This window comes from Gorilla gorilla, chromosome 11 (assembly GCF_029281585.2).
Source record: "Gorilla gorilla gorilla isolate KB3781 chromosome 11, NHGRI_mGorGor1-v2.1_pri, whole genome shotgun sequence".
Lineage (NCBI taxonomy): Eukaryota > Metazoa > Chordata > Mammalia > Primates > Hominidae > Gorilla > Gorilla gorilla.
The window spans coordinates 99,898,860-99,923,010 of record NC_073235.2 but is presented as its reverse complement, the minus strand read 5'-3'; the positions used below and the strand labels follow the sequence as shown (position 1 = coordinate 99,923,010).

At 40.2% G+C, this 24,151-nt stretch overlaps 1 protein-coding gene and 1 pseudogene across 3 annotated transcripts in view; both read right to left on the bottom strand.

Moving 5' to 3' along the window:
• The window catches only part of MOB4 (MOB family member 4, phocein), a 53,701-nt gene that overhangs the window by 6,737 nt on the left and 22,813 nt on the right, over positions 1-24,151 (bottom strand). For 2 of the 3 annotated variants that reach the window (XM_019021931.3, XM_019021926.3), the window contains 4 exons: positions 21,592-21,654; positions 9,974-10,074; positions 5,431-5,473; positions 5,148-5,234 (listed from right to left, as the gene is read on the bottom strand). In XM_019021931.3, the coding sequence (XP_018877476.1) occupies positions 5,148-5,234; positions 5,431-5,473; positions 9,974-10,074; positions 21,592-21,654 (294 nt within the window). The remainder of the gene's footprint in view (positions 1-5,147; positions 5,235-5,430; positions 5,474-9,973; positions 10,075-21,591; positions 21,655-24,151) is intronic. The other variant, XM_019021927.3, reaches the window with a different exon arrangement.
• Positions 10,088-12,069, bottom strand: LOC129531934 (large ribosomal subunit protein eL39-like; annotated as a pseudogene).

The window sequence follows — 24,151 nt, the reverse complement described above, 5'->3', positions numbered from 1 at the left end:
GTATATTCACAAAATTCTGCAACCATTACCACTAAATTTCAGAACATTTCAGCATCCCAAAAAGAAACCTTGAACCAATTAGCAGTCACTTCCCATTCTCTCCTTCCCCCAGCCCTAAGCAACAACTAACCTAATTTCTGTTTCACAGGATTTGCCTATTCTGGATATTTCATTAAAATGAAATAATATAATAAGTGGCATTTTGTGTCTGGCTTCTATTATGTTTTCAAGGCTTATCCATGGTGTAGTATGAATCAGTACTTCATTCCTTTTTTTAAAATTCAAAACTTTTTAGCCTTTAATGTTTTTAATATATACAAAATGCTGTACTGTATGTTTCTCCCTTTAAGACTTCATTCCTTTTCATGGCTGAATATTATTCCATTGTACACATACAGTCAGCACTTTGCATCTGCAGAATCAACCAACTGCAGATCAAAACTACACTTTAAAACCCCATAACAATAAAAAATAATACAAATTAAGAAATACAGTATAACAACTATTTACATAGCATTTATATTGTATTCAGTATTATATGTAATCTAGAGATGATTTAAAGTATATAGGAGGATGTGCATAGGTCATATGCAAATACTATGCCATTTTATACAAGAGACTTTGGTATCTGTGGTTTTGGTATTCATGGGGGTCCTGGGACCAATCCTCTGAGGCTACTGAGAGATGGCTGCAACACATTTTGCTTATCCATTCATCAGATGATGGATATTTGGTTGTTTCCATTTTTTGGCTATCATAAATAATGTGACTGCGAATATTCATGTACAAGTCTTTGTGCAGATAAATGTTTTCATTTTGGGGGAACTACATATCAAGGAGTGGAATTCCTGGGTCATATGCAACTCTATGCTTACCATTTTAAGGAACTTCCAAACTGTTTTTTGAAATAGCTGAAGCATTTTACAATCCCATCATCAGTGTTTAGGGGTTCCACTTCACATCCCGGCCAGCACTTGTTATTGTCTATCTTTTCTATTTTAGCCATTATAGTGGGTGTGAAAGTATATGCCATTTGGGGTTTTGGTGCTTTTTTCTTAACATTTTAAAAAATTGTAGTAAAATATATACAACACAAATTTTTCCATTTTGACCCTTTTTTTTTTTTTGAGACAGAGTCTCACTCTGTTGCCCAGGCTGGAGTGCAGTGATGTGATCTCCACTCAGTGCAAGCTCCGTCTGCAGGGTTCACACCATTCTCCTGCCTCAGCCTCCCAAGTAGCTGAGACTACAGGCACACGCCACAGCGCCCAGGTAATTTTTTGTATTTTTAGTAGAGACGGGGTTTCACCGTGTTAGCCAGGACGGTCTTGATCTCCTGACCTCGTGATCCGCCCGCCTCGGCCTCCCCAAGTGCTGGAATTACAGGCGTGAGCCACTGCACCCAGACAGCTATTTTGACCATTTTTAAATGTACAATTTAGTGGCATTAATTTACAATATTGTGCAACCATCTTCACTGTTTCCAACTCTCAAACAGAAACTATTATGGCCAGGCACGGTGGCTCATGCCTATAATCCCAGCACACTGGGAGGCCAAGGCAAGTGGATCACTTGAGGCCAGGAGTTTGAGACCAAACTGGTCAACATGGTGAAACTCCGTCTCTACTAAAAATACAAAAATTAGCCGGGCATGGTGGTGCACGCCTGTTCTCCCAGCTACTCAGAAGGCTGAGGCAGTGAACTGCTTGAAACTGGGAGGTGGGGGCTACAGTGAGGCAAGATTGCGCCACTGCACTCCAGCCTGGGCAACAGAGTGAAACTCCAGCCTGGGCGACAGAGCGAAACTCTTGTCTCTTAAAAAAAAAAAAAGAAAGAAACTCGGCTGGGCGCAGTGGCTCACATCTATAATCCCAGCACTTTAGGAGGCTGAGGTGGGCGGATCACATGAGGTCAGGAGTTCGAGGCCAGCCTGGCCAATAGGGTGAAACCATGTCACTACTAAAAATACAAAAATTAGTCAGGCAAGGTGGCACGTGCCTGTAAATCCCAGCCACTTGGGAAGCTGAGACAGGAGAATCACCTGAACCTGGGAAGCAGAGGTTGCAGTGAGCCGAGATCGCGCCACTGAACTCCAGCCTGGGCAACAGAGCAAGACTCTATCTCAAAAAGAAAAGAGAAGAAAAAAGTCTATTACCCTTAAGCACTAACTTCCCATACCTCCCATCCTTTGGCAGCTTCTACCTACCTTCAAATGTCTATATGAATTTATTCACTCTAGATAAGTGGAATGCTACAGTATCTGTCCTTTTGCATCTGACTTGTTTCACTCCACATAATACATACTGGATTTTAAAGGTTCATCTGTGTTGTAGCATGTATCAGAACTTCATTCCCTTTCACGGTTTTATAATATTTCATTGTGTCCATGCTACATTTTGTTTCTCCATTCTCACGGTGTTTTTTTGTTTTTTTTTTTTTCTAATCAAGCATGGTTATGGAGGAGACAATGTTAATCAGCATAACAATAACGCACAACCCTCGCACCAACTGTCTGTGGTTTTGAGATCTGCCTTAATAACTAATGTTGAGCATCTTTTCATGTGCTTACTGGCCATTTCTGAATCTTTTTTTGAGACATGGTCTCTCTCTGTCACATAGGCTGGAGTGTAGTGGTGTGATCTTTGCTTACTTCAACCTTGAGTCCTTGGGCTCAGGTGATTCTCCCACCTCAGCCTCCCTAGTAGCTGGGACTACATGTGCACACCCATCACACTCAGCTAATTTTTTGTATTTTTAGTAGAGATGGGGTTTCACCATGTTGGCTAGGCTGGTCTCAAACTCCTGACCTCAGGTGACACACCTGCCTCGGCCTCCCAAAGTGCTGGGATTACAGGCGTTACTGTCTTCGAAATCCAGTATTTATTTTGTGTTTACAGCATATTTCAATTTTGACTACCCACATTTCAAGTGCTATACAGCTACATGGGGCTCATGGGTTACCACATCACTGTATCTTTAGACCTTTAACTGGTTTCTGAATTTTTAATTTGGATGACATTTTGCCTTGTTTTTAGCTGCCTTCCCTTCACCTTCCCCCAATTAATTCTCAGGTAACTATTCCTACTCTGTAACAGTTATAACAGCAAAAAATGGCAAAATATAGCAGGTTACAAAATACTATGTAATGGTGTTTACAAATTTTTATGTATTATATTTTTCCAAATATATAATCATAATGCTACTGCAAGTGATCACAATCGGCATGTGACTGTGAGGGCTTGAAGACAGTAAGTTATAATGTTTGTCGCCTAGAAGCACTATTTGTATAATTTACTCTATATGCTGAATGCCTCTCTTTAATTCTCAAGGATACTGAATAAATGATTATTGGTGCTAAGTATTCTGCTTCTCCCACTTCAGAATCTTCCTAGTGATTTTAATCTATGAGAGCAATTTTCTTAGCTTAGTTTGTCAGTTCCTATAGTTTCCTGACTAAGCAGTTATTCAAAAACAGTTCAGAAAGTGTCCTTTCAAATTGTTCTTTTGTTTGTATTTTTACAGTAACTCCATTCAATATAACTACCACTTGGAAATCCTACTATCACGCTCCCTTGACACATGGCCAGTTCAACAGATCTGGACTTCAGCAAGCAATGCTGCAATTCTAAGACTCAATTTACAGGACTTAATGCTAATGACTATCCTGTCATTTAATATTAATCAAGAAAGAAGTGGATATGAGAATGACAGTATATTTAAGAGTCATAACACATCACAAACTGGATATCACTTCCACTCTAAAGAAAGAATAATACATCATTACTACTTGCCAAAACAAAACTAGCTTTGATTCAGCCTTCTTGATTCAGTTTCCTAATTGCAATAATCACATCATTCACTACGTTAAGTAGCCAACTTCAGTGAATTATCAATGAAACCACTATGTGGATTTTCCCAGATGTAGACAGATACAATCTTAATACTGCTTCAATTAATTAACACAAAAATGTAACATCCTGAATGAAACCAGTCTTCCAAATAAGTACTATTCTCTTAGGTATCAAATACTCCTTATTTTGGAGCATTTGTCCTTTTTGAAACAAAAAACATCAGATATTGATTTTGCAACTAGGGCCTCACTTGTCTTCAAGCCTTAGAAGTCTATCAATATAATCACCACTTCAAGGTCTATGATTCTACAGAATTGGCCTAACCCAATATCCCCAATGAGTCAGTGTCAAGTAAAAAGTAATTATAACAGATTAAATGGGAATACAGATTAAGGGAAAAGCAATGCATAAACAACCCAGATGTAAAGACCATTTTGGAGACAACTAAGGAAAAGTATACTGGGTATCAGATGATATGAAGAAATTTTTTAAATAAGAAAAAGTAAAAAATTAATAAATAAGAAAAAGTACAGTAGGCCAGGCACAGTGGTTCGCACCTGTAATCCCAGCACTTTGGGAGACTGAGGTGGGCAGATTACTTGAGGTCAGGAGTTTGACACCAGGCTTGCCAATATAGCAAAACCCCATCTCTACTAAAAATATAAAAATTAGCCCGGCATGATAGCGCATGCCTGTAATCTCAGCCACTCGGGAGGTTGATGCATGAGAATCTCCTGAATCCGGAGACAGAGGTTGCAGTGAACCGAGATCATACCACTGCACTCCAGCCTGGACAACGGAGTAAGAATCCATCTCAAAAAAAAAAGAGCAAAACAAAAAACTGCTACTGCCTATAGTCTTACCTTGACAAAAACTAAATAAGGAGAAAAACAACCTGAATATTTAAAAGCTCAAAAGTAACATTTCTACTTAAACTAGGCATCAGAGTAATCAATAGTTCTTCCTATCAAAAGAAATAATCTGAACAAAAACATAAATAGGCGTATCTCAATCATTACACAGTAGATATCAGCACAATGTGACAGATGTTAATCCGTAATAGCCAGTGGATCATGAAGTGAGTTCTAGCCCATGTAATTGCCCAATTATGAAAAATGATGCTTATCGTAAGAAATCCTAAAATAGCACTGCAGTAACAACTTCACAACAAGCAACTCAAAATGAAATAGCAAAATGAACAGTGAACTAAAAACCCTAAAAACTTGTCTAACATTGTCTTGAGAGAGATTTAGGCTATAATAATTTTATTAGTTACTCTATTTCATAAATCCTCACCTCTTTTGGAGTTTTATGAGCTGCACAAAGAAAAATCCATTGTTCAGTTGCTGTCATTTGAGTGCAAGTATCTGGATGGCATTCACTCTGTTAAAAATAATTATATTTCTTAATATGTAAAATAATAATGAAAAAGCTATCATTTAGGTTACTATATTTCCAAAATAAATTCTAGAAGAAAGTTAGAAATTTGGATACGTTTTTGTAAGCACAGTAAGTTATAAAAACAGAGAAAAAAAAATCAGAACTTTCAATTATAACTTTGACTTAAAGAAAATATTACCTGAAGTTTGACAGCAAGTCCATTTAGCTCAAGGCAGAACTGCCTGAAAATGCAAATACATAAATAAAAAGTCATATTTATTCTTCACAGCAATTTTTAGAATATTAGCTGCAAAAAGAGAATCCCATCAGTATCATCCCTCCTCCCTCATTACCATTCTCAAAACCACCTAAACTGACAATGACACATTTCTTCTAAAGGCTTACAGATTAAAAATAGAAAACCAATAACCCTCATAACATTCAATACCAGAGTTAAGTGAGCTGATCATTCTCTTTATACTAGAAATTAGTACAATTTTTCAGGGAAGTAATTTGGAAATATTTACCAAGACTTTTAGGAAGTGTATACTTTTCGACTAAGTCATTCTTCTAAGAATCTATTGTAATGAAATAATCAGATATGCATGCAGATAAATGTATAAAGATGTTCACAGGAGCTATATATGCATATGAGAAAATTTCTGAATTGTAGAAAAATTCAGCAACTGGAGGGTAATAAAATGTTGGTACATAGAAACATACAAAGAAATTACAGCAGGGCGCAGTGGCTCAGGCCTGTAATCCCAACACTTTGGGAGGCCGTGGCAGGCGAATCACTTGAGGTCAGGAGTTCAAGACCATCCTGGCCAAAATGGTGAAACTCCATCGCCACAAAAATACAAAAATTAGCCGGGCATAATAGCAGGTGCCTGTAATCTCAGCTATTCAGGAGGCTGAGGAGGGAGAATTGCTTGAACCTGGGAGTCGGAGGTTGCAGTGAGCCAAGATCACACTACTGCACTCCAGCCTGGGAAACAGAGTAAGGCTCCATCTCAAAAAAAAAAAAAAAAAAAAAAATTACATTACAATTGCACTGAGGCCATCAGTTTTAGACAGCTATTTGATAAAAAGACAATCTTCTATGTCACAAAGGTAGTTTTACAGCTGTCAAAACACTGAACGTGTTCCCTCCAAAAGTCCTACCTATTAATATTTAGTTCAATGTATCAAGTTAGATAAATCAATACTATGTTTCCCCATCAGAAAAACTGAATCATTTTGGTTCCCAAAACAATGCAAAGCTAACACCTATATAATCAGAAGACCAAAAAAAATCCCCCCAAAAAAGAAAAAAAACAGGATATATGTGAACAAATTTGGTAGAAAAACTTCATTTACTTACTTACTGCACATTTTAACAGAAGAAAACAAAAAGGCAAGGGTCAAATTTTCAGTTGTTTGTAACTGCATTTCCTTTCCAGATGCCTAATAATGCTGTCCTTAGATTACAAAAATAACATTATTTCTAAATCACCGTATCACCCTCTACTGTGCCCTATCAAGTAGGCTGCATGTTATGTGTTTTTTAGTTGTTTTCCACTAAGTGGTAATAAAGACTGGTTGTGGTAAGTTTCTTACCCAACCCTTTTACAGCCAAAAGCAAAATTAAGTTGATTCAGCAGTGCTGTGGGTATAATCTGTGGCAAATAATGCAAAACTCACAACTTCAAGTTAATTTAATACAGGGCTAACATGTACACAGTTATGCAGCTGAAGAGACCAACCAGAGCTGGAATCCAGCCTACATTCCAGTCACCACGCATGTATCCTGACATAAAGGAGCACTTTTTCCTAATCATTAAGACTCAATATGAGCTAGTGGGAGATTTGACTGAAGTCATGACCCAATCCAAATTAACATCATTATATAATCAACTGCATTAACTAAAAATGGCAAGTATACAGCCTCAAATCAATAAAGGATGTATGCAAAAAAAAAAAAAAAAAAAAACCTCTTCCTGGTCAACTAATAAAATGTACACAATACAATAAAGAGATAAAAGAATATATACGATAGTTAATATACAACCCAGACCAAAAAGTGGCTAGTAGAAAAAAATAACAAAAGTAAAAATAGCACCAGAACAAATGAAATACTTGTGAGAAATATTTCATGTAAAGTTTTATGTAATGTTTTATATAATGTTTCATAGAATAAGTTAAATAGGGAGATAAATGTTTTCTTAGATCTGAAAAAAAAAAAAAAACCCTTGTAACACTAAAATCAGCCCCTATTTGTTAGGAATTATGCTTGTAATGGAAAAAACGGCCAAGTGTGGTGGCACACGCCTGTAATCCCAGCACTTTGGGAGGCCAAGGCGGGCAGATTGTGAGGTCAGGAGATCAAGACCATCCTGACCAACATGGTGAAACCCCATCTCTACTAAAAATACAAAAATTAGCTGGGCATGGTGGCGTGCGCCTGTAGTCCCAGCTACTTGGGAGGCTGAGGCAGGAGAATCGCTTGAACCCGTGTGGCGGAGGTTGCAATGAGCCAAGATCACACCACTGCACTCCAGCCTGGTGACAAAGCGAGACTCGAGACTCTTGTCTCAAGAAAAAAAACATAAGAAAGCAGTTATTTTCAAGGCTGATAAAAATAAAGCAAAGGATGTACTATACTAAAGTGCTGTCTTGGGTTGTAAAAATGGGAAAATATCTACAGACTCATACTTTGAATTATTGTGCATTCATATATATTAAAAAGTTAGAAAATAGTCAAGTAATTTGTCTAAAAACCAGCAAAGGGTACAAAGAAGTCTTAGCATCCTGAAATTGCTGAACTGTTATGACACGACATAATGTCTTAACCATATCTAAAGAAGCATGCAGCATCAAAAAGTAAATATGTTTAAAAAGTGCCTTGTCTACAAGTTGAGGCACACAACACAGGAAACATGGTCTAATTTATTCAGGAAAAGTCATATTTCTACTCTATTTATCTAAAAATCAACTTACAAATAATAAGCCCCAATGAACACATACTGCATTCTCTATATTTATTAATAATCTGTCAACTCATCTCAGCTCCCATTTGCACTGGAAAATTTATAATTTCAAGAAACACCTAGTAACTTCAGAATATATCTACTTTTAATGTTATCTCCACCTATCCACTAGTTATCAATTTTTTCATTCAAAGGGCATTATAAAAAGCACCAAAACTCCTCACTTCAGGATTACAATTAATCTCTATTTACCAAAGAGAAGACTGGAAGTTTGCAATAATTTACAGGTAACTTATCAGATACCAAACCTAGACTAGGAACTAGAAGTAATCCTCTACAAAAAAATAAAGTGGCCAAGTGCAGTGGCTCATGCCTGTATAATCCCAGCACTTTGGCAGGCTGAGATGGGAGGATCACTTGAGCCCAGGATTTCAGGACCAGCTTGGGCAACACAGTGAGACCCCATCTCTACAGAAACAAAGGAAAAAACAAAAGACAAGTCAGGCACGGTGGCTCACACCTGTAATCCCAGCACTTTGGGAGGCTGAGGCAGGCAGATCATGAGGTCAGGAGTTCGAGACCAGCCTGGCCAACATAGTGAAACCCCATCTCTACTAAAAATACAAAAATTAGCCGGGCATGGCCGCGCCTGTAGTCCCAGCTACTCGGGAGGCTGAGGCAGAAGAATCACTTGAACTCGGGAGGCAGAGGTTGTGGTGAGTAGGGATCACACCACTGCACTCCAGCCTAGGCAACAGAGCAAGACTCTGTCTCAAAAAAAAAAAAAAAAAAAAAAAAAGACAAAAGATGACACAGTTATGCAAAAATGGGGAAACGGAAATACTATATTAGTGGTTAAGAGATATAATTAAGGAAAATCATGAAATAAGAATAAAACCCAGGCTGGCATGGTGGTAATCCCAGCACTGTGGGAGGCCAAGGTGGGTGGATTGCTTAAGCCCCGGAGTTTGAGACCAGCCTAGGCAACATGGTGAAACCTTGTCTCTACAAAAAATACAAAAAACTAGCCAGGTTTAGTGGCATACACTAGTAGTCCCAGCTACTCAGGAGGCTGAGGTGGGAGGATTGCTTCAGCATGGGAGACAGAGGCTGCAATGCGCCAAGATTGCACCACTGCACTCCAGCCTAGGCAACAGATCAAGACCCTGTTTCAAAAAAAAAAAGGCAGGGATAATAAGTCCCAAATGAATAAATGTAGAAAGGGTGGCTCAATACTTTGGGAGGACAAGGTAGGAAAATTGCTTGAATCCAGGAGTTTGAGACTAGCCTGGGCAACACAATCAGATCCTGTCTCTACAAAAAATCAAAAAATTAGTGAGGCATGCTGGCACACACCTGTAGTCCCAGCTACTCTGGAAGCTGAAGTGGGAGGATCACTTGAGCCTAGGAGGTAGAGGCACAGTAAGCAGTGATTGCACCACTGCACTCCAACATGGGCAAGAGAGTGAGACCCCATCTCAAAAAAAAAAAAAAAAAAAGAAAAGAAAAGAAAAGTAGAGAGGTGCAGAGGCAGGTCCAAATGATCAACTCTGAAATAAACCACCTTTCAAAATGAGTGACTCTGTAGCATAATTTGATCTGGAAACAACCAGTGAAGAAAGCTGAGAATCTTGTGACACTGAAAATGCCAAAGCTTTAAAATTTGGCTTCTTAGTCTGCAGTTACATAGTAAATTTTACAATTCATAATTATCATTAATATGAAAGCTAGTTTTGTGAGAGGTTCTATTAGTATTTTGATGTAAGGACCTACCTTAAATGTTCATACTTCCACACACCTTCATCTTGGCCTTCAGGTGGTTCAAGAATTTTGTCAATATTGGAGCAATCTGCTCTTATGTTCTGTTGAATATACTAAAAACAAAGAAGTTCTTATGGTTAATTAAATTATATCACCTGGTAAATCTTATGTTAAGTACATATAATTTGTTAATACATAACTGCTCTTGTGGTTCAACTTGGGTTATACACTAAATAGGAAACCAAGTATAGAATCATAATCAGTAACTCAGAAAAAAAGTAGGTTACCCTTACTTATTTATCCTTCAATTCAACTTCATTTGGATAGAATCTACTACATAAATGCAGATATTGTATTTGTCAGGACTGGAACTTGGATCAAATTGCAAACCATAATTTCTTTTTTTTTTTTTTTTTGAAACAGGGTCTCACTGCATCACCCAGGCTGGAGTACAGTGGCACAATCTCAGATCACTGCAATATCCACCTCCTGGGCTCAAGCAATCCTCCCACCTCAGCCTCCTGAGGAGCTGGGACTACAGGCACACGCCATCACGCCGGGCTAACTTTTCCATATTTTGTAGATACAGGATTTCACCATAGGCAATGTAAATATAACTACGGTACATATTGTGATTTGGTTTATATGAAGTGTCTAGAGTAAGAAAATCTATTGAGACAGGAAATAGATTTGTACTGGTGTAGGGCTTGAGGGCAGAGAGGAAGGCAGAAGAGACTGAAGATGGCTGCTAATGAGGATGAGGTTTCCTTTCAGGAAGGATAAATATGTTCTAAAAGGCCGGGCGTTGGGGCTCATGCCTGTAATCCCAGCACTTTGGGAGGCCGAGGTGGGCAGATCACAAGGTTAGGAAATCGAGACCATCCTGGCTAATATAGTGAAACCCAATCTCTACTAAAAATACAAAAAATTAGCCATGTGTGGTGGCACACACCTGTAGTCCCAGCTACTCTGGAGGCTGAGGCAAGAGAATCGCTTGGACCCGGGAGGCGGAGGTTGCAGTGAACCAAGATCGTGCCACTGCACTCCAGCCTGGGCAACACAGTGAGACTCCATCTCAAAAACAAAACAACAACAAAAAAGTTTTAAAATTAGACTGTAGTGATGGCTATGCAACCCTGTGAATATAATCACTCTAACTGTATAGGGATTTGTATGGTATGTTCATTAGAGCCAATAAAAGTTGTTTCAAACGACTAACAGAAAAAACTAAGTTTAAAAAAAAAGGCAAGGGAGGGTCACTTTCAATTTTTAAAATGTAATAACATAAAAATTTAAATTTCAGATCTCTGTGATGCTTTATGCAATCTTTTTGATATTCTGAAGTCTAAATAGGTTAGAATAGATTAAAATGGTGGTTACAAAAACTTACTAACTGTAAGGCCTTCTTGAGCCAATCAATTTTGCCTACTTCAGACAATCTCTCTTGAATATCACTTGCTTACTCAAAAACTTTTTTTTCCAAACAAAAGGTCTCACATATTTAGTACTGAACCAGCCTACTGCAGAGCATAGAAACCAAAAGAAAAACCATTGTTCTAATACAGCATGTCCAACTGTCCAGATGATGGTGACATTTTCAGCTTGATATGGTGACATGATAGTGACCTTGATGCAATATTAAGTATGTGTGCCATCTCATGTTAAATTCCTTCTAGACCCAGCTTGGTTCTTTTCCAATGTCTCCTCTTAGAGTTGTACCTGATTTTATTACTCAGTTTTCATCTGAATCCACTGAGGAATGGGACGATTTTGCTTTTGTTTCTTGGCCAGGAATCACTTGATTCTAAAAGTCTTAAAGTCTTGTAGGAAGGCATGGCAAAGAACAGAGTCAGGCGCACACACCATGATGACAGGGAAAGGGATCAAATACTTTTTTTTTTTTTTTTTTTTTGAGGAGTTTTGCTCTTGTCGCCCAGGCTAGAGTGCAATGGCTCAGTCTTGGCTCACTGCAACCTCCGCCTGCCGGATTCAAGCGATTCTCCTGCCTCAGCCTCCCAAGTAGCTGGGAATACAAGCACCTGCCACCACGCCCAGCTAATTTTTGTATTTTTTATAGAGACGGGGTTTCACCATGTTAGTAAGGCTGGTCTCAAACTCCTGACCTCAGCTGATCCACCCGCCTCGGCCTCCCAAAGTGCTGGGATTACAGGCATGAGCCACCGTACCCGGCCTCAAACACTTTTTAATGACTCTTTAATTACTATTGAAACCACTCTCCCTGATTTTTTTTATCTCATCCTAATGTTTCAAAGTTTTGATTCTCTCTCTCCTTGAGGAGATACAGCTAAATTGTATACCTCCTCCAAAGGCCACCTCAAATTCCACATCACAATTCTGTCCAAATCTCTCGTTCCCCCAATACACTCAAGCACTCCCTGATTATTCGAATCCTCACAGAACTCCATCCGATTTCCCACCACATTTGTAATTTGTATATATTAGCAATCTGTCTATTATTCATTTTTGTCTTTCCTGTTCCCACTACACCTTCTATGGATAGAACTTTTTTTTTGTTTTTGAGATAGAGTCTCACTCTGTCGCCCAGGATGGAGTGTAGTGGCGCAATCTCAGCTCACTACAACCTCTGCCTTCCGGGTTCAAGTGATCCTGTTGTCTCAGCCTTCCAAGTAGCTGGGATTATAGACATGCGCCACCATGCCCAGCTAATTTTTGTATTTTTAGTAGAGATGGTGTTTCACCATGTTGGTCAGGCTGGTCTTGAAGTCCTGACCTCAAGTGATCCACCTGCCTCAGCTTCCCAAAGTGCTGGGATTACAGCGTGAGCCACCGCACCCAGTCTTCTATGGCTAGAACTCTTAGTAGCATTTATTTCACACTTAATAGCACAACTTACTAGCACTTACTTTCATGTGTCTCCTTCATATAGTGAGTCCCTGAACACAGAGACTTTTATTTATTTATTTATTTATTGAGATAGAGTTTCGTTCTGTTGCCCAGGCTAGAGTGCAGTGGCGCTATCTCGGCTCACTGCAACCTCTGCCTCCTGGCTTCAAGCAATTCTCCTGCTTCAGCCTCCCAAGTAGCTGGGATTACAGGCGTGCGCCCACAACACCTGGCTAATTCAAGACTGCCTAGGCTAATTCAAGACCGCCTAGGCTAATTCAAGACCCCTTAAGCTAGTTTTGAACTCCTGGGCTCAAGCAATTCTCCCACCTCAGCCTCCCAAAGTACTGGAATTATAGGCATGAACCACTGGGCCCACCCCAATTTTAATTATTTAACCATATATTTAGAAACTGACTTTACTTATATAATTACTAAATTTTGTTATTAAGTGGAGTTACAAGCTGTCAATCTTGAAGAAATCTAGAATCCTTTTATTGATACAATTTATATAAAGCAAAAAAGAAATCCTTAACTTAGAAATAAAACAAAAATGCCATTTTGGCCAGTCACAATGGCTCACTCCTGTAATCCCAGCACTTTGGGAGGCAGAGGTAGGCAGATCACCTGAGGTCAAGAGTTCAAGACCAGCCTGGCCAACATGGTGACACACCATCTCTACTAAAAATATAAAAACTGGCTGGGCATGGTAGCACACATCTGTAATCTCAGCTACTGGGAGACTGAGGCGGGAGAATCACTTGAACCTGGGAGGTGGAGGTTGCTCTGAGCAGCAATCACACGCTACTGCACTCCAACCTGGGAGTGAGACTCTATCTCAAAAAAAAGTCATTTTGTTTTCTATAATGAGTCCTCCACACTTTTATGCAATAGAGGCAACTATCATTTTTTAACAATCAGCTAAGAAGGCTGGACGAGGTGGCTCCTGCCTATAATCCTAGCACTTTGGGAGGCCGAGGCAGGTGGATCATGAGGTCAGGAGTTCGAGACCAGCCTGGCCAATAGGGTAAAACCCCATCTCTAATAAAAACACAAAAATTAGCCGGGCATGGTGGCACATGGAGGCTGAGGCAGGAGAATCGCTTGAACCAGGGAAGCAGAGGTTGCAGTGAGCCAAGATCATGCCACTGCACTCCAGCCTGGGCGACAAAGCAAGACTCCATCTCAAAAAAAAGGTACTTGAAGAAATAATGCTGAAAAGTTTCCAAGTTTGTAAAAAGATATAAGCTTGCAAATTCAAGAAGATGAGTAGGCTGAGAAAAAAAGAGGAATAGGGAGTTATTGTTTAATATGTATAGAATTTCAGTTGGGGAAGATGAAAAAGTTCTGGACACAGATAGTGGTGATGGTTGCGCAATGGGAATGTACTTCATGCCACAGAACTGTACACTTTAAAATAGCAAAAATGATAAATTTTATGTCTCATATATATTGCCACAATTTTAAAAAAAAGCTGAGTGAACATCAAACAAGATAAACCCAAAGAAATCTACATCCAGATACGTCATAATCAAATGGCTAAAACCCAAAGATAAGTCCAGGTGTGGTAGCTCCGGTCTGTATCCCAGCACTTTGGAAGACCAAGGCAGGAGGATCACTCAAGCTCAGGAGTTAGAGACCTTGAGCAACACAGTAAGAGCCCATCTCTACAAAACATAAAAATTAGTCAGGCATGGTGGTGCATGCCTGTAGTCCCAGCTACTTGAGAGGCTGAGTTGGAAGGACTGCTTGAGCCTAAGAAGTCCACTGTACACCAGCCTGGAATGACAGAGTGAGACCCTGTCTCAAAAAAAATAAAGCAAAAAACACCACTAAAGAAGCCAGGAGAATTTGAATGACAGATTCTTTCTCATCAGAAACCATGGAAGCAAAATGGCAAAACATTTTTAAAGTGCTGAAAAACTTAGCAGGCTGAGGCAGGAGGACTGCTTGAGGCCAAGAGTTCAAGACCAGCCTAGGCAACATAGCGAGACCACGTTTCTACAAAAAAAAAAAAAGTCAGCCAGGGGTGGTGTGCTCCTGTAGTCATAGCTACTCAGAAAGGTGAGGTGAGAGGATCTCTTAAGTCCAGGAGTTTAAGGCTGCAGTAAGCTATGATCGTACCACTGCACTCCAGCCTGGCAACAGAGTGAGACCCTGTCTCAAAAAAAATAAAAATAGAGTCCAGGCATGGTGGCTCACACCTGTAATCCTAGCACTTTGGGAGGCCGAGGAGGGTGGATCACGAGGTCAGGAGTTCAAGACCAGCCTGGCCAAGAAGGTGAAACCCCATCTCTACTAAAAATACAAAAATTAGCCAGACACGGTGCCAGGCGCCTATTATCCCAGCTACTAGGGAGGCTGACGGAGGAGAATCGCTTGAACCCAGGGGGTGGGGGTTGCAGGAGGCGAGATCGCGCCACTGCACTCCAGCCTGGGAGACAGAGTGAGACTCCATTTCAAAAATAAATGAATAAAAATGAAAATAAGGCCAGGAGGCCAGGTGGGGTGGCTCACGCCTGTAATCCCAGCAATTTGGGAGGTTGAGGCAGGCAGATCACGAGGTCAAGAGATCGAGACCATTCTGGCCAACATGGTGAAACCCCGTCTGCACTAAATATACAGAAATTAGCTGGGCGCGGTGGTGTGCGCCTGTAGTCCCAGCTACTTGGGAGGCTGAGGCAGGAGAATGGCTTGAATCTGGAGGCGGAGGTTGGAGTGAGACGAGATTGCACCACTGCACTCCAGCCTGGGCGACAGAGCAAAACTCCATCTCAAAATAAATAAATAAAAATAAGGCCAGGCACAGTGGCTCACACCTATAATCCCAGAACTTTGGGAGGCTGAGGTGGATGGATCACTTGAGGTCAGGAGTTCAAGACCAGCCTGGTCAATATGGCAAAACCCAGTCTCTACTAAAAATAGAAAAATGAGGCGGCTGTGGCGGCATGCACCTGTAGTCCTAGCTACTGGGGAGGCTGAGGCAGGAGAATCGATCGAACCAGTGAGCCAAGATCATGCCACCGTACTCCAGTCTGGGTGACAGAGCGAGACTCTGTCTCAAAAAAATAAATAAATAAATAAAATAAAAATAAAAATGTGCTGAAAGAGTTATCAAGCCAGAATTCTATATCCAACAAAAATATTATTTAGAAATGAAAATCAGCTGGGCGCGGTGGCTCATGTCTGTAATCCCAGTACTCTGTGAGGCTAAGGCAGGCAAGTCAAGAGTTCAAGACCAGCTTGGCCAACATGGTGAAACCCTGTCTGTACTAAAAACACAAAAATTAGCTGGGGGTGGTGGCACATGCCTGTAATCCCAGCTACTCGAGAGGCTGAGGCAGGAGAACTGCTTGAACTCATGAGGCTGAGGCAGGAGAATTGCTTAAACTCAGTGAGCCAAGATCGCGCCACTGCACTCCAGTCTGAGTGACAGAGCGAGACTCTGTCTCAAAAAAAAAAAAAAAAAAAGAATTACTAAAGGAATTTCTTCAGACAGAAAATAATACAAAGAAAATTGGGAGGCCAGGCGCGGTGGCTCACGCCTGTAATCCCAGCACTTTGGGAAGCCGAGGCGGGCAGATCACGAGGTCAGGAGATCGAGACCATCCTGGCTAACACAGTGAAACCCCGTTCTCTACTAAAAATACAAAAAAATTAGCCGGGCGTGATGGCGGGCACCTGTAGTCCCAGCTACTCGGGAGGCTGAGGCAGGAGAATGGCCTGAACCCAGGAGGTGGAGCTTGCAGTGAGCAGAGATTGTGCCACTGCACTCCAGCCTGGGAGACAGGGTGAGACTCCGTCTCAAAAAAAAAAAGAAAAAAAAAAAGAAAATTGGGAACATCAGGAGCAGGGAGCAGGAGATATTGTAAATATCTGGGTATAAATATAATAGACCATTCTTCTCATGACTTCTTTAAAATATGTTTGACAAGTGAAAGTAAAAAGATTAACGATGGGGTTTTCAATGTATATTGATGTAATATATAGCAACTATAGTATAAAGGCGGAGGAAAAGGGGTGAATATGATAGTAAAGTTTCTACATTTCAAGTAAAGTGGTAGAATACCGATTTTCAGTAAACTGCGCAGGTACCCATTTAGTAATCAAGTATATAAATATGTCAAAATTAGAATTAAAACAGAATACTAAAAATGTTCAACTCACCCTTAAAAAGACAGAAAAGGGGAAACAGGAACAAACGAAAAGCCCAGAAGGAACAAACTAAAAAGTAATAAAACGGTAGGTCTAAATCTAAATAATAGTAAACATTCAGCACATCAATGTTAAATGGTCTGAACATACCAATTAAAAGAGAAAGTCTGTCAAAATGAACTAAGAAATATGACTCAACCATATGCTGTCTACAAGAAACTTATTTCAAATGTAATTATATAGGTATGTCAAATCATGAAAAAAGAAATACCATACAAATATAAATCAAAAGAAAGTTACCAGGAATGCAAAGGTGGTTCAACATTTTTAAAAAACAACAACAATGCAGTATACTACATTAATATACAAACGGAAAAAAGCACACAATCATACCAATGCAGAAAAGATATCTGACAAAATCCAACATATTTTCATGATAAAAGCACTCAGAAAACTAGGTTTAAAAGGAAATTTCCCCAACATGATTAAGGGCATTCATGAAAAGCTCACAGCTAACCTCAGACTCAATGGTGAAAAACTAAAAGCCTTTCCAACCCAAATGAGACAAGGATGCTCACTTTCACCACCGCTATTCAACACTGTACTAAAAGTTCTAGCCAGAGCAACTGGACAAGATAAAGAAATAAAACGCATCTCATTTGGAAAGGAAGTGGTAAAACTATCTCTATCCACAAATGACATGATCCTATATATAGGAAATCCCAAAGAATCCACAAGAACGTTACTCTAAGTGAAAAATGATTCAGCAAAGTCGTAGAATACAAGATGAACACACAAAAATCAGTTTTGTTTCTACATACCTGTAAGAATCTAAAAAGGAAGAAAGCAATTCCACTTACAATAGCACCTAAAAACTTTTAAATACCTAGAAATAGATTTAAATAAGGAGATAAAATTTTTTGCAGACTGAAAACTACAAAACATTGCTGCAAGTAATTAAAGAAGACCTAAATAAATGGAAAGACATCTCGTGTGCATGAGTAAGAAGGCTTAATATCGTTAAGATGTCAATGCTACCTAAAGCAATCTAGAGATACGAGGCAATCTCTATCTAAATTCCAATCGACACCCCCCTTTTTTTTGCAGATACGGAAAAGGTGATCCTCAAATTTATATGGAATTGCAAGGGTTTCTGAATAAACAAAAAAAATCTTGAAAATAAAGAACAAATTTGGTCAGAGCATGCTGCCTCATGCCTGTAATCCCAGCCGAGGCAAGAGGATCACCTGAGCCCAAGAGTTCAAAACCAACCTGGGCAACATTGCAAAATTCTGTCTCTATTAAGAAAAATAAAATAAGGAACAAAGTTGGAGGATTCACACTTCTTGAGTTCAAAACTTACTACAAAGCTACAGTCATCAAACACTGTGTGATACTTGCATAAGGATAGACATACAGACAAATAGAAATAAATAAAGAACCCAGAAATAACGTGTCACATACATGGCCAAAAGATTTCAACAAGGCTGCTGAGACCATTCAATAAAGAAAGGAAAGGCATTTAAACCATTTTTAAGTGTACAATTCAGTGGCATTAATTATATTCCCAATGTTGAGCAACCAAAGAAAACCCTGGGCCTAACAGCTTCACTAGTAAACATTTAAAGAAAATACCAAACATTTAAAGAAAAATTAATGCTGGGCGTGATGGCTCACACCTGTAATCCCAGCACTTTGGGAAGCCGAGGCAGGTAGATCACGAGGTCTGGAGTTCAAGACCGGCCTGGCCAAGATGGTGAAATCCTGTCTCTAACTAAAACTACAAAAATTAACCAGGCGCAGTGGCGGGCGCCTGTAATCCCAGCTACTCAGGAGGCTGAGGCAGGAGAATCGCTTGAACCCAGGTGGCAGAGGCTGCAGTGAGTTGAGGTCACGCCACTGCACTCCAGCCTGGTGACACAGCGAGACTCTGTCTCAAAAAAATAAAAAAATAAAAAAAGTAAGAAAAAGAAACACATGATCATCTCAATAGGTGCAGAAAAAGCATTTGACAAAATTTAACACCATTTTATGATCTAAAAAGCACTGAATGACCTACGAATAAAGGAAACAACTTCAATATAATAAAGACCATATATGAAAAATCCATAGTGAACATCATACTCAACAGTGAAAAACTAAAAGCTCTCCTCTAAGATCAGGAAGAAGACAAAGATGCCCTCTTTCACCACTTTTATTCAAAGTAGTACTGGAAGGTCTAGCCAGAGCAATTGGGCAAGAAAAATAAAGAAAACAGATCTAGGTTGGAGAAGTAAAATTATCTGTTTGCAGATGACATGGGTCTCATATGTAGAAACCCCTAATGATTTGACACCCAAAAAACCTGTGAGAATAAATGAACAAATTCAACAAAGTAACAGGACACTTCCCCCTATTTTTAAAGAGATAACCATCTGTACATTTTTCTTCAAAATTTAACCAATTTCTAGGCATAGAGCTAGATCTAGGTTTATATTCCTTTATCTTCCACAAGGCCTAACTCATTGCTAGCTATATTGTGAGAAGCCAATAAATATTTGCTGATTGAACAGCACTTTTTCTTTTCTTTCCTTTTCTTTTTTTTTTTTTGAGATAGGGTCTCTGTCACCAGCCTGGAGTGCAGTGGTGCAATCACAGCTCACCATAAACCCTTTCCTCCCACCTCAGCCTCCTAAGTAGCTAGGACTACAGGTGCACGCCACCTAGCCTAACCTTTTTATTTTTTACAGAGACAGGGTCTCACTATATTGTCCAGGCTGGTTTCAAACTCCCAGCCTCAAAGTGATCCTCCCTCCTCGGCCTCCCAAAGTACTAAGATTACAGGTGTGAGCCCCCACACCCAGATGGGTGGTTTTTAATGCTCAAATAATTCAACTATATGTCTCTTTTATTTTCTAAGATCTTCAAATAACATAACAAATCTGAATAGCTATCTACTTTTTTTTTTTTTGAGATGGAGTCTTGCTCTGTCCCCCAAGCTGGAGTGCAGTGGTGCGATCTCGGCTCACTGCAAGCTCTGCCTCCCAGGTTCACATCATTCTCCTGCCTCAGCCCCCAAGTAGCTGGGACTACAGGCACCCACCACCACGCCCGGCTAATTTTTTTGTATTTTTAGTAAGAGATGGGGTTTCACCATGTTAGCCAGGATGGTCTCGATATCCTGACCTGGTGATCCGCCCGCCTTGGCCTCCCAATGTGCTGGGATTACAGGCGTGAGCCACCGCACCCGGCCAGCTATCTACTTTTATTATCTGGCTATCAAAATGAAGCCAAACAGCCTCGATTTATGGTATATTTTCCCTTTAAAAATGTTATCATCAGCCAGGGCAACATGGTGAAACCCCATCTCTACAAAAAATTAGCCAGATGTGGCAGTGTGCGCCTATAGTCCCAGCTACTTGGGAGGCTGAGGTAGAACAATCACCTGAGCCCAGGAAGTTGAGGCTACATTTTGCCATGCTTGAGCCACTGCACTCCAGCCTGGGCAACAGAGTGAGACCCCGTCTAAAAAAAAAAAAAAAAAAAAGACAGGTGCAGTGACTCACACTTGCAATCCCACCACTTTGGGAGGCCATGGTGGGTGGACTGCTTGAGCCCAGGAGTTCAAGGTGGGCAACATCGCAAAACCCTGTCTCTACTAAAAATTCAAAACAAAAAAAATTTAACCAATGCATAATCCAATATACTAGTATGCTCCAATTTATATTATCTTTTTATTAGCCCCTTAATGAAATTGTATTTTGGTTTTTTTTTTTTTTTTTTTTGAGACAGAGTCTTGCTTTTGGCCAGGCTGGAGTGCAGTGGCATGATCTTGGCTCACTGCAACCTCCGCCTCTTGGGTTTAAACAATTCTCCTGCCTTAACCCTCCCGAGTAGCTGGGACTACAGGCACATGCCACCATGTCTGGCTAATTTTTTATGTTTTTAGTAGAGACGGGGTTTCACCATGTTAGCCAGGATGGTCTTGATCTCCTGACCTAGTGATCCACCTGCCTTGGCTTCCCAAAGTGCTGGGATTACAGCTGTGAGCCACCGCACCTGGGCTATTTTTATTTTTTTAAGATACAAGATCTCACTCTGTCACCCAGGTTGAAGTACAGTGGCACAATCATAGCTCATTAGACCCTTGAAGTAGGATCAAGTGATCTCCCCGCCTCAGACTCCCTAGCTACTGGGACTATAGGTGTGTGCCACCATGCCTGGCTAATTTATCTTTTTGTAGAAACAGGGTCTTGTTATGTCGCTCAGGCTGGTCTTGAACTCCTGGCCTCAAGTGATTGGCCTCCCAAAGTGCTGGCAGCCACGGTGCCCAGCTTAATATGCCATCTTAAAACAAAATGAGGGTTGACCAAACTTTTAAACAGGCATTCCATTAATTCAGTGGAATCTTCTCTATGCTAAAAGATATAAGAATACTTAACTATGTCAAAGAGGTAAAATGCTTAGGTTATTGGAGTTGTAAAAGGAACTGTTTTGTTTTGTTTTGTGAAAGAGCACGCTTTATTGGGAAGCAGACTGCTGCACAGTGACCAACAGACAAAGGCCACCCAATGGGCACTTACACATCGTACTCCAAAAGACACAGGGTGAAAAGAAACTATTTTTATTACCTGTTGAACAGCTAGTGTACTGTCCATTTCATCAAAGGATTCATCAGGCCAATTATAGAAATCCTATAAAAATAAATTCACGGTTAAAGCACATACGAAATACTATTATGATTAACTTCAATTCTTAATAAAGACCCAAAGCTCACACTAGAGGGGAAGAAAAAACTTTTGCAATGTAATTATCAGTGAAATAAGGAAATGAATTTTATTCAACTTTTCTTTTTTACAGACAGGGTCTCACTCTGCAGCCCATGCTTGTGTGCAGTGGCACAATCATAGCTCACTACAGCCTCAAACTCCTGGGTGTAAGCAATCATCCCACCTCAGCCTCTCACCTTAGCCGCCCTATTCTTAGGATTATAGTCCTGACCCACTGCGCCTGGCTGTTTAATGTTTTTTAAATGAATATTAAGATTTTATTTAATTGAACTATAAATTACGTTTTTTCCAATCACAAATTCCTCAAATACAGCTCCCATAAACCTTTAATGTATTACTTAATTGGGGAGATAAGTCTATCACTTTTTTATGATGGTTAAATATCTCTCAAAAAGTTAAAATGAAAAAAAAATCTCCAGACATCAAAAAGTAAATCAGATTTTTACCAAAAGAGAATAGCTAGCATTAGTAGCTAATTTACTGCTCCATAATTATTATTATTAATATTATTATTATTATTTTGAGACCACTCTGTCGCCAGGCTGGAGTGCAGTGGTGCGATCTCAGCTCACTGCAACCTCCACCTCCTGGGTTCAAGTGATTCTCCTGCCTCAGCCTCCCGAGTAGCTGGGACTACAGGCACGCACCACCACACCCAGCTAATTTTTGTATTTTTTGTAGAGACAGGGTTCCACCATGTTGGCCAGGATGGTCTCAATCTCTTGATCTTGTGATCCACCTACCTCAGACTCCCAAAGTGCTGGGATTACAGGCGTGAGCCACCATGCTCGACCCATAAGTATTATTTTAAAAAGAAATTATAAATTATTATTCTCATTCCAAATAGAGTTTTGAATTTCTAAATCAAAATAAGGGCACCATTAAAAAGTAATCATCAGGCTGGGCATGGTGGGTTACACCAGTAACCCTAGCACTTTGGAAGGCCAAGGCAGAAGGATCACTTGAGGTCAGGAGTTCGAGACCAGCCTGGCCAACATGATGAAACCCCGTCTCTACTAAAAATACAAAAAATAGCCGGGCATGGTGGCGTGCACCTGTAATCCCAGCTACTCAGGAGGCTGAAGCAGGAGAATTGCTTGAACCCAGGAGGCGGAAGCTGTGGTGAATCAAGATCACGCCACTGCACTCCAGCCTGGGTGACAGAGCAAGACTCCATCTCAAAAAAAAAGAAAAAAAAAAAGGTAATCACCCATAGGTACAAAAAAAATAGAAAGAATGAATAAGACCTAGTATTTGCTAGCACAATAGGGTGACTATAGTAAAAACCAATTTAATTGTACATTTAAAAAAAACTAAAAGAATCTAATTTTTTGCAACATAAAGGACAAATGTGTTGCAGGAAGTCAGGGACCCCAAACTGAGGGACCGGCTGAAGCCACGGCACAAGAATGTGGATTGTGAAGATTTCATGGACATTTATTAGTTCTCCAAATTAATACTTTTATGATTTCCTATGCCTGTCTTTACTGCAGTCTCTAAACACAAATTGTGAAGATTTCATGGACACTTATCACTTCCCAATCAATACCTTGTGATTTCCTAGGCCTGTCTTTAATCTCTTAATCCTGTCAGCTGAGGAGGATGTATGTCACCTCAGGACCCTGTGATAATTGTGTTAACTGCACAAACTGTAGAGCATGTGTGTTTGAACAATATGAAATCTGGGCACCTTGAAAAAAGAACAGGATAACAGCAATTGTTCAGGGAATAAGAGAGATAACCTTAAACTCTGACCACTGGTGAGCCGGGCGGAACAGAGCCATATTTCTCTTCTTTCAAAAGCAAATGGGAGAAATATCGCTGAATTCTTTTTCTCAGCAAGGAACATCCCTGGGAAAGAGAATACACGCCTGGGGGTGGGTCTATAGACGGCCCCCTTGGGTATGGCCGTCTTCTATGGTCAAAACTGTAGGGGTGAAATAAACCCCAGTCTCCCATAGTGCTCCCAGGCTTATTAGGAAGAGGAAATTCCCACCTAATAAATTTTGGTCAGACCGGTTGCTCTCAAAACCGTGTCTCCTGATAAGATGTTATCAATGACAATGGTGCCCGAAACTTCATTAGCAATTTTAATTTTGCTCCGGTCCTGTGGTCCTGTGATCTCACCCTGCCTCCATTTCCCTTGTGATATTCTATTACCTTGTGAAGTACATGATCTTTGTGACCCACACCCTATTCGTACACTCCCTCCCCTTTTGAAAGTCCCTAATAAAAACTTGCCGGTTTTGCAGCTTGGGGGGCATCACGGTACCCACCGACATGTGATGTCTCCCCCGGACGCCCAGCTTTAAAATTTCTCTCTTTTGTACTCTGTCCCTTCATTTCTCAAACTGGCCGACGCTTAGGGAAAATAGAAAAGAACCTATGTGACTATCGGGGC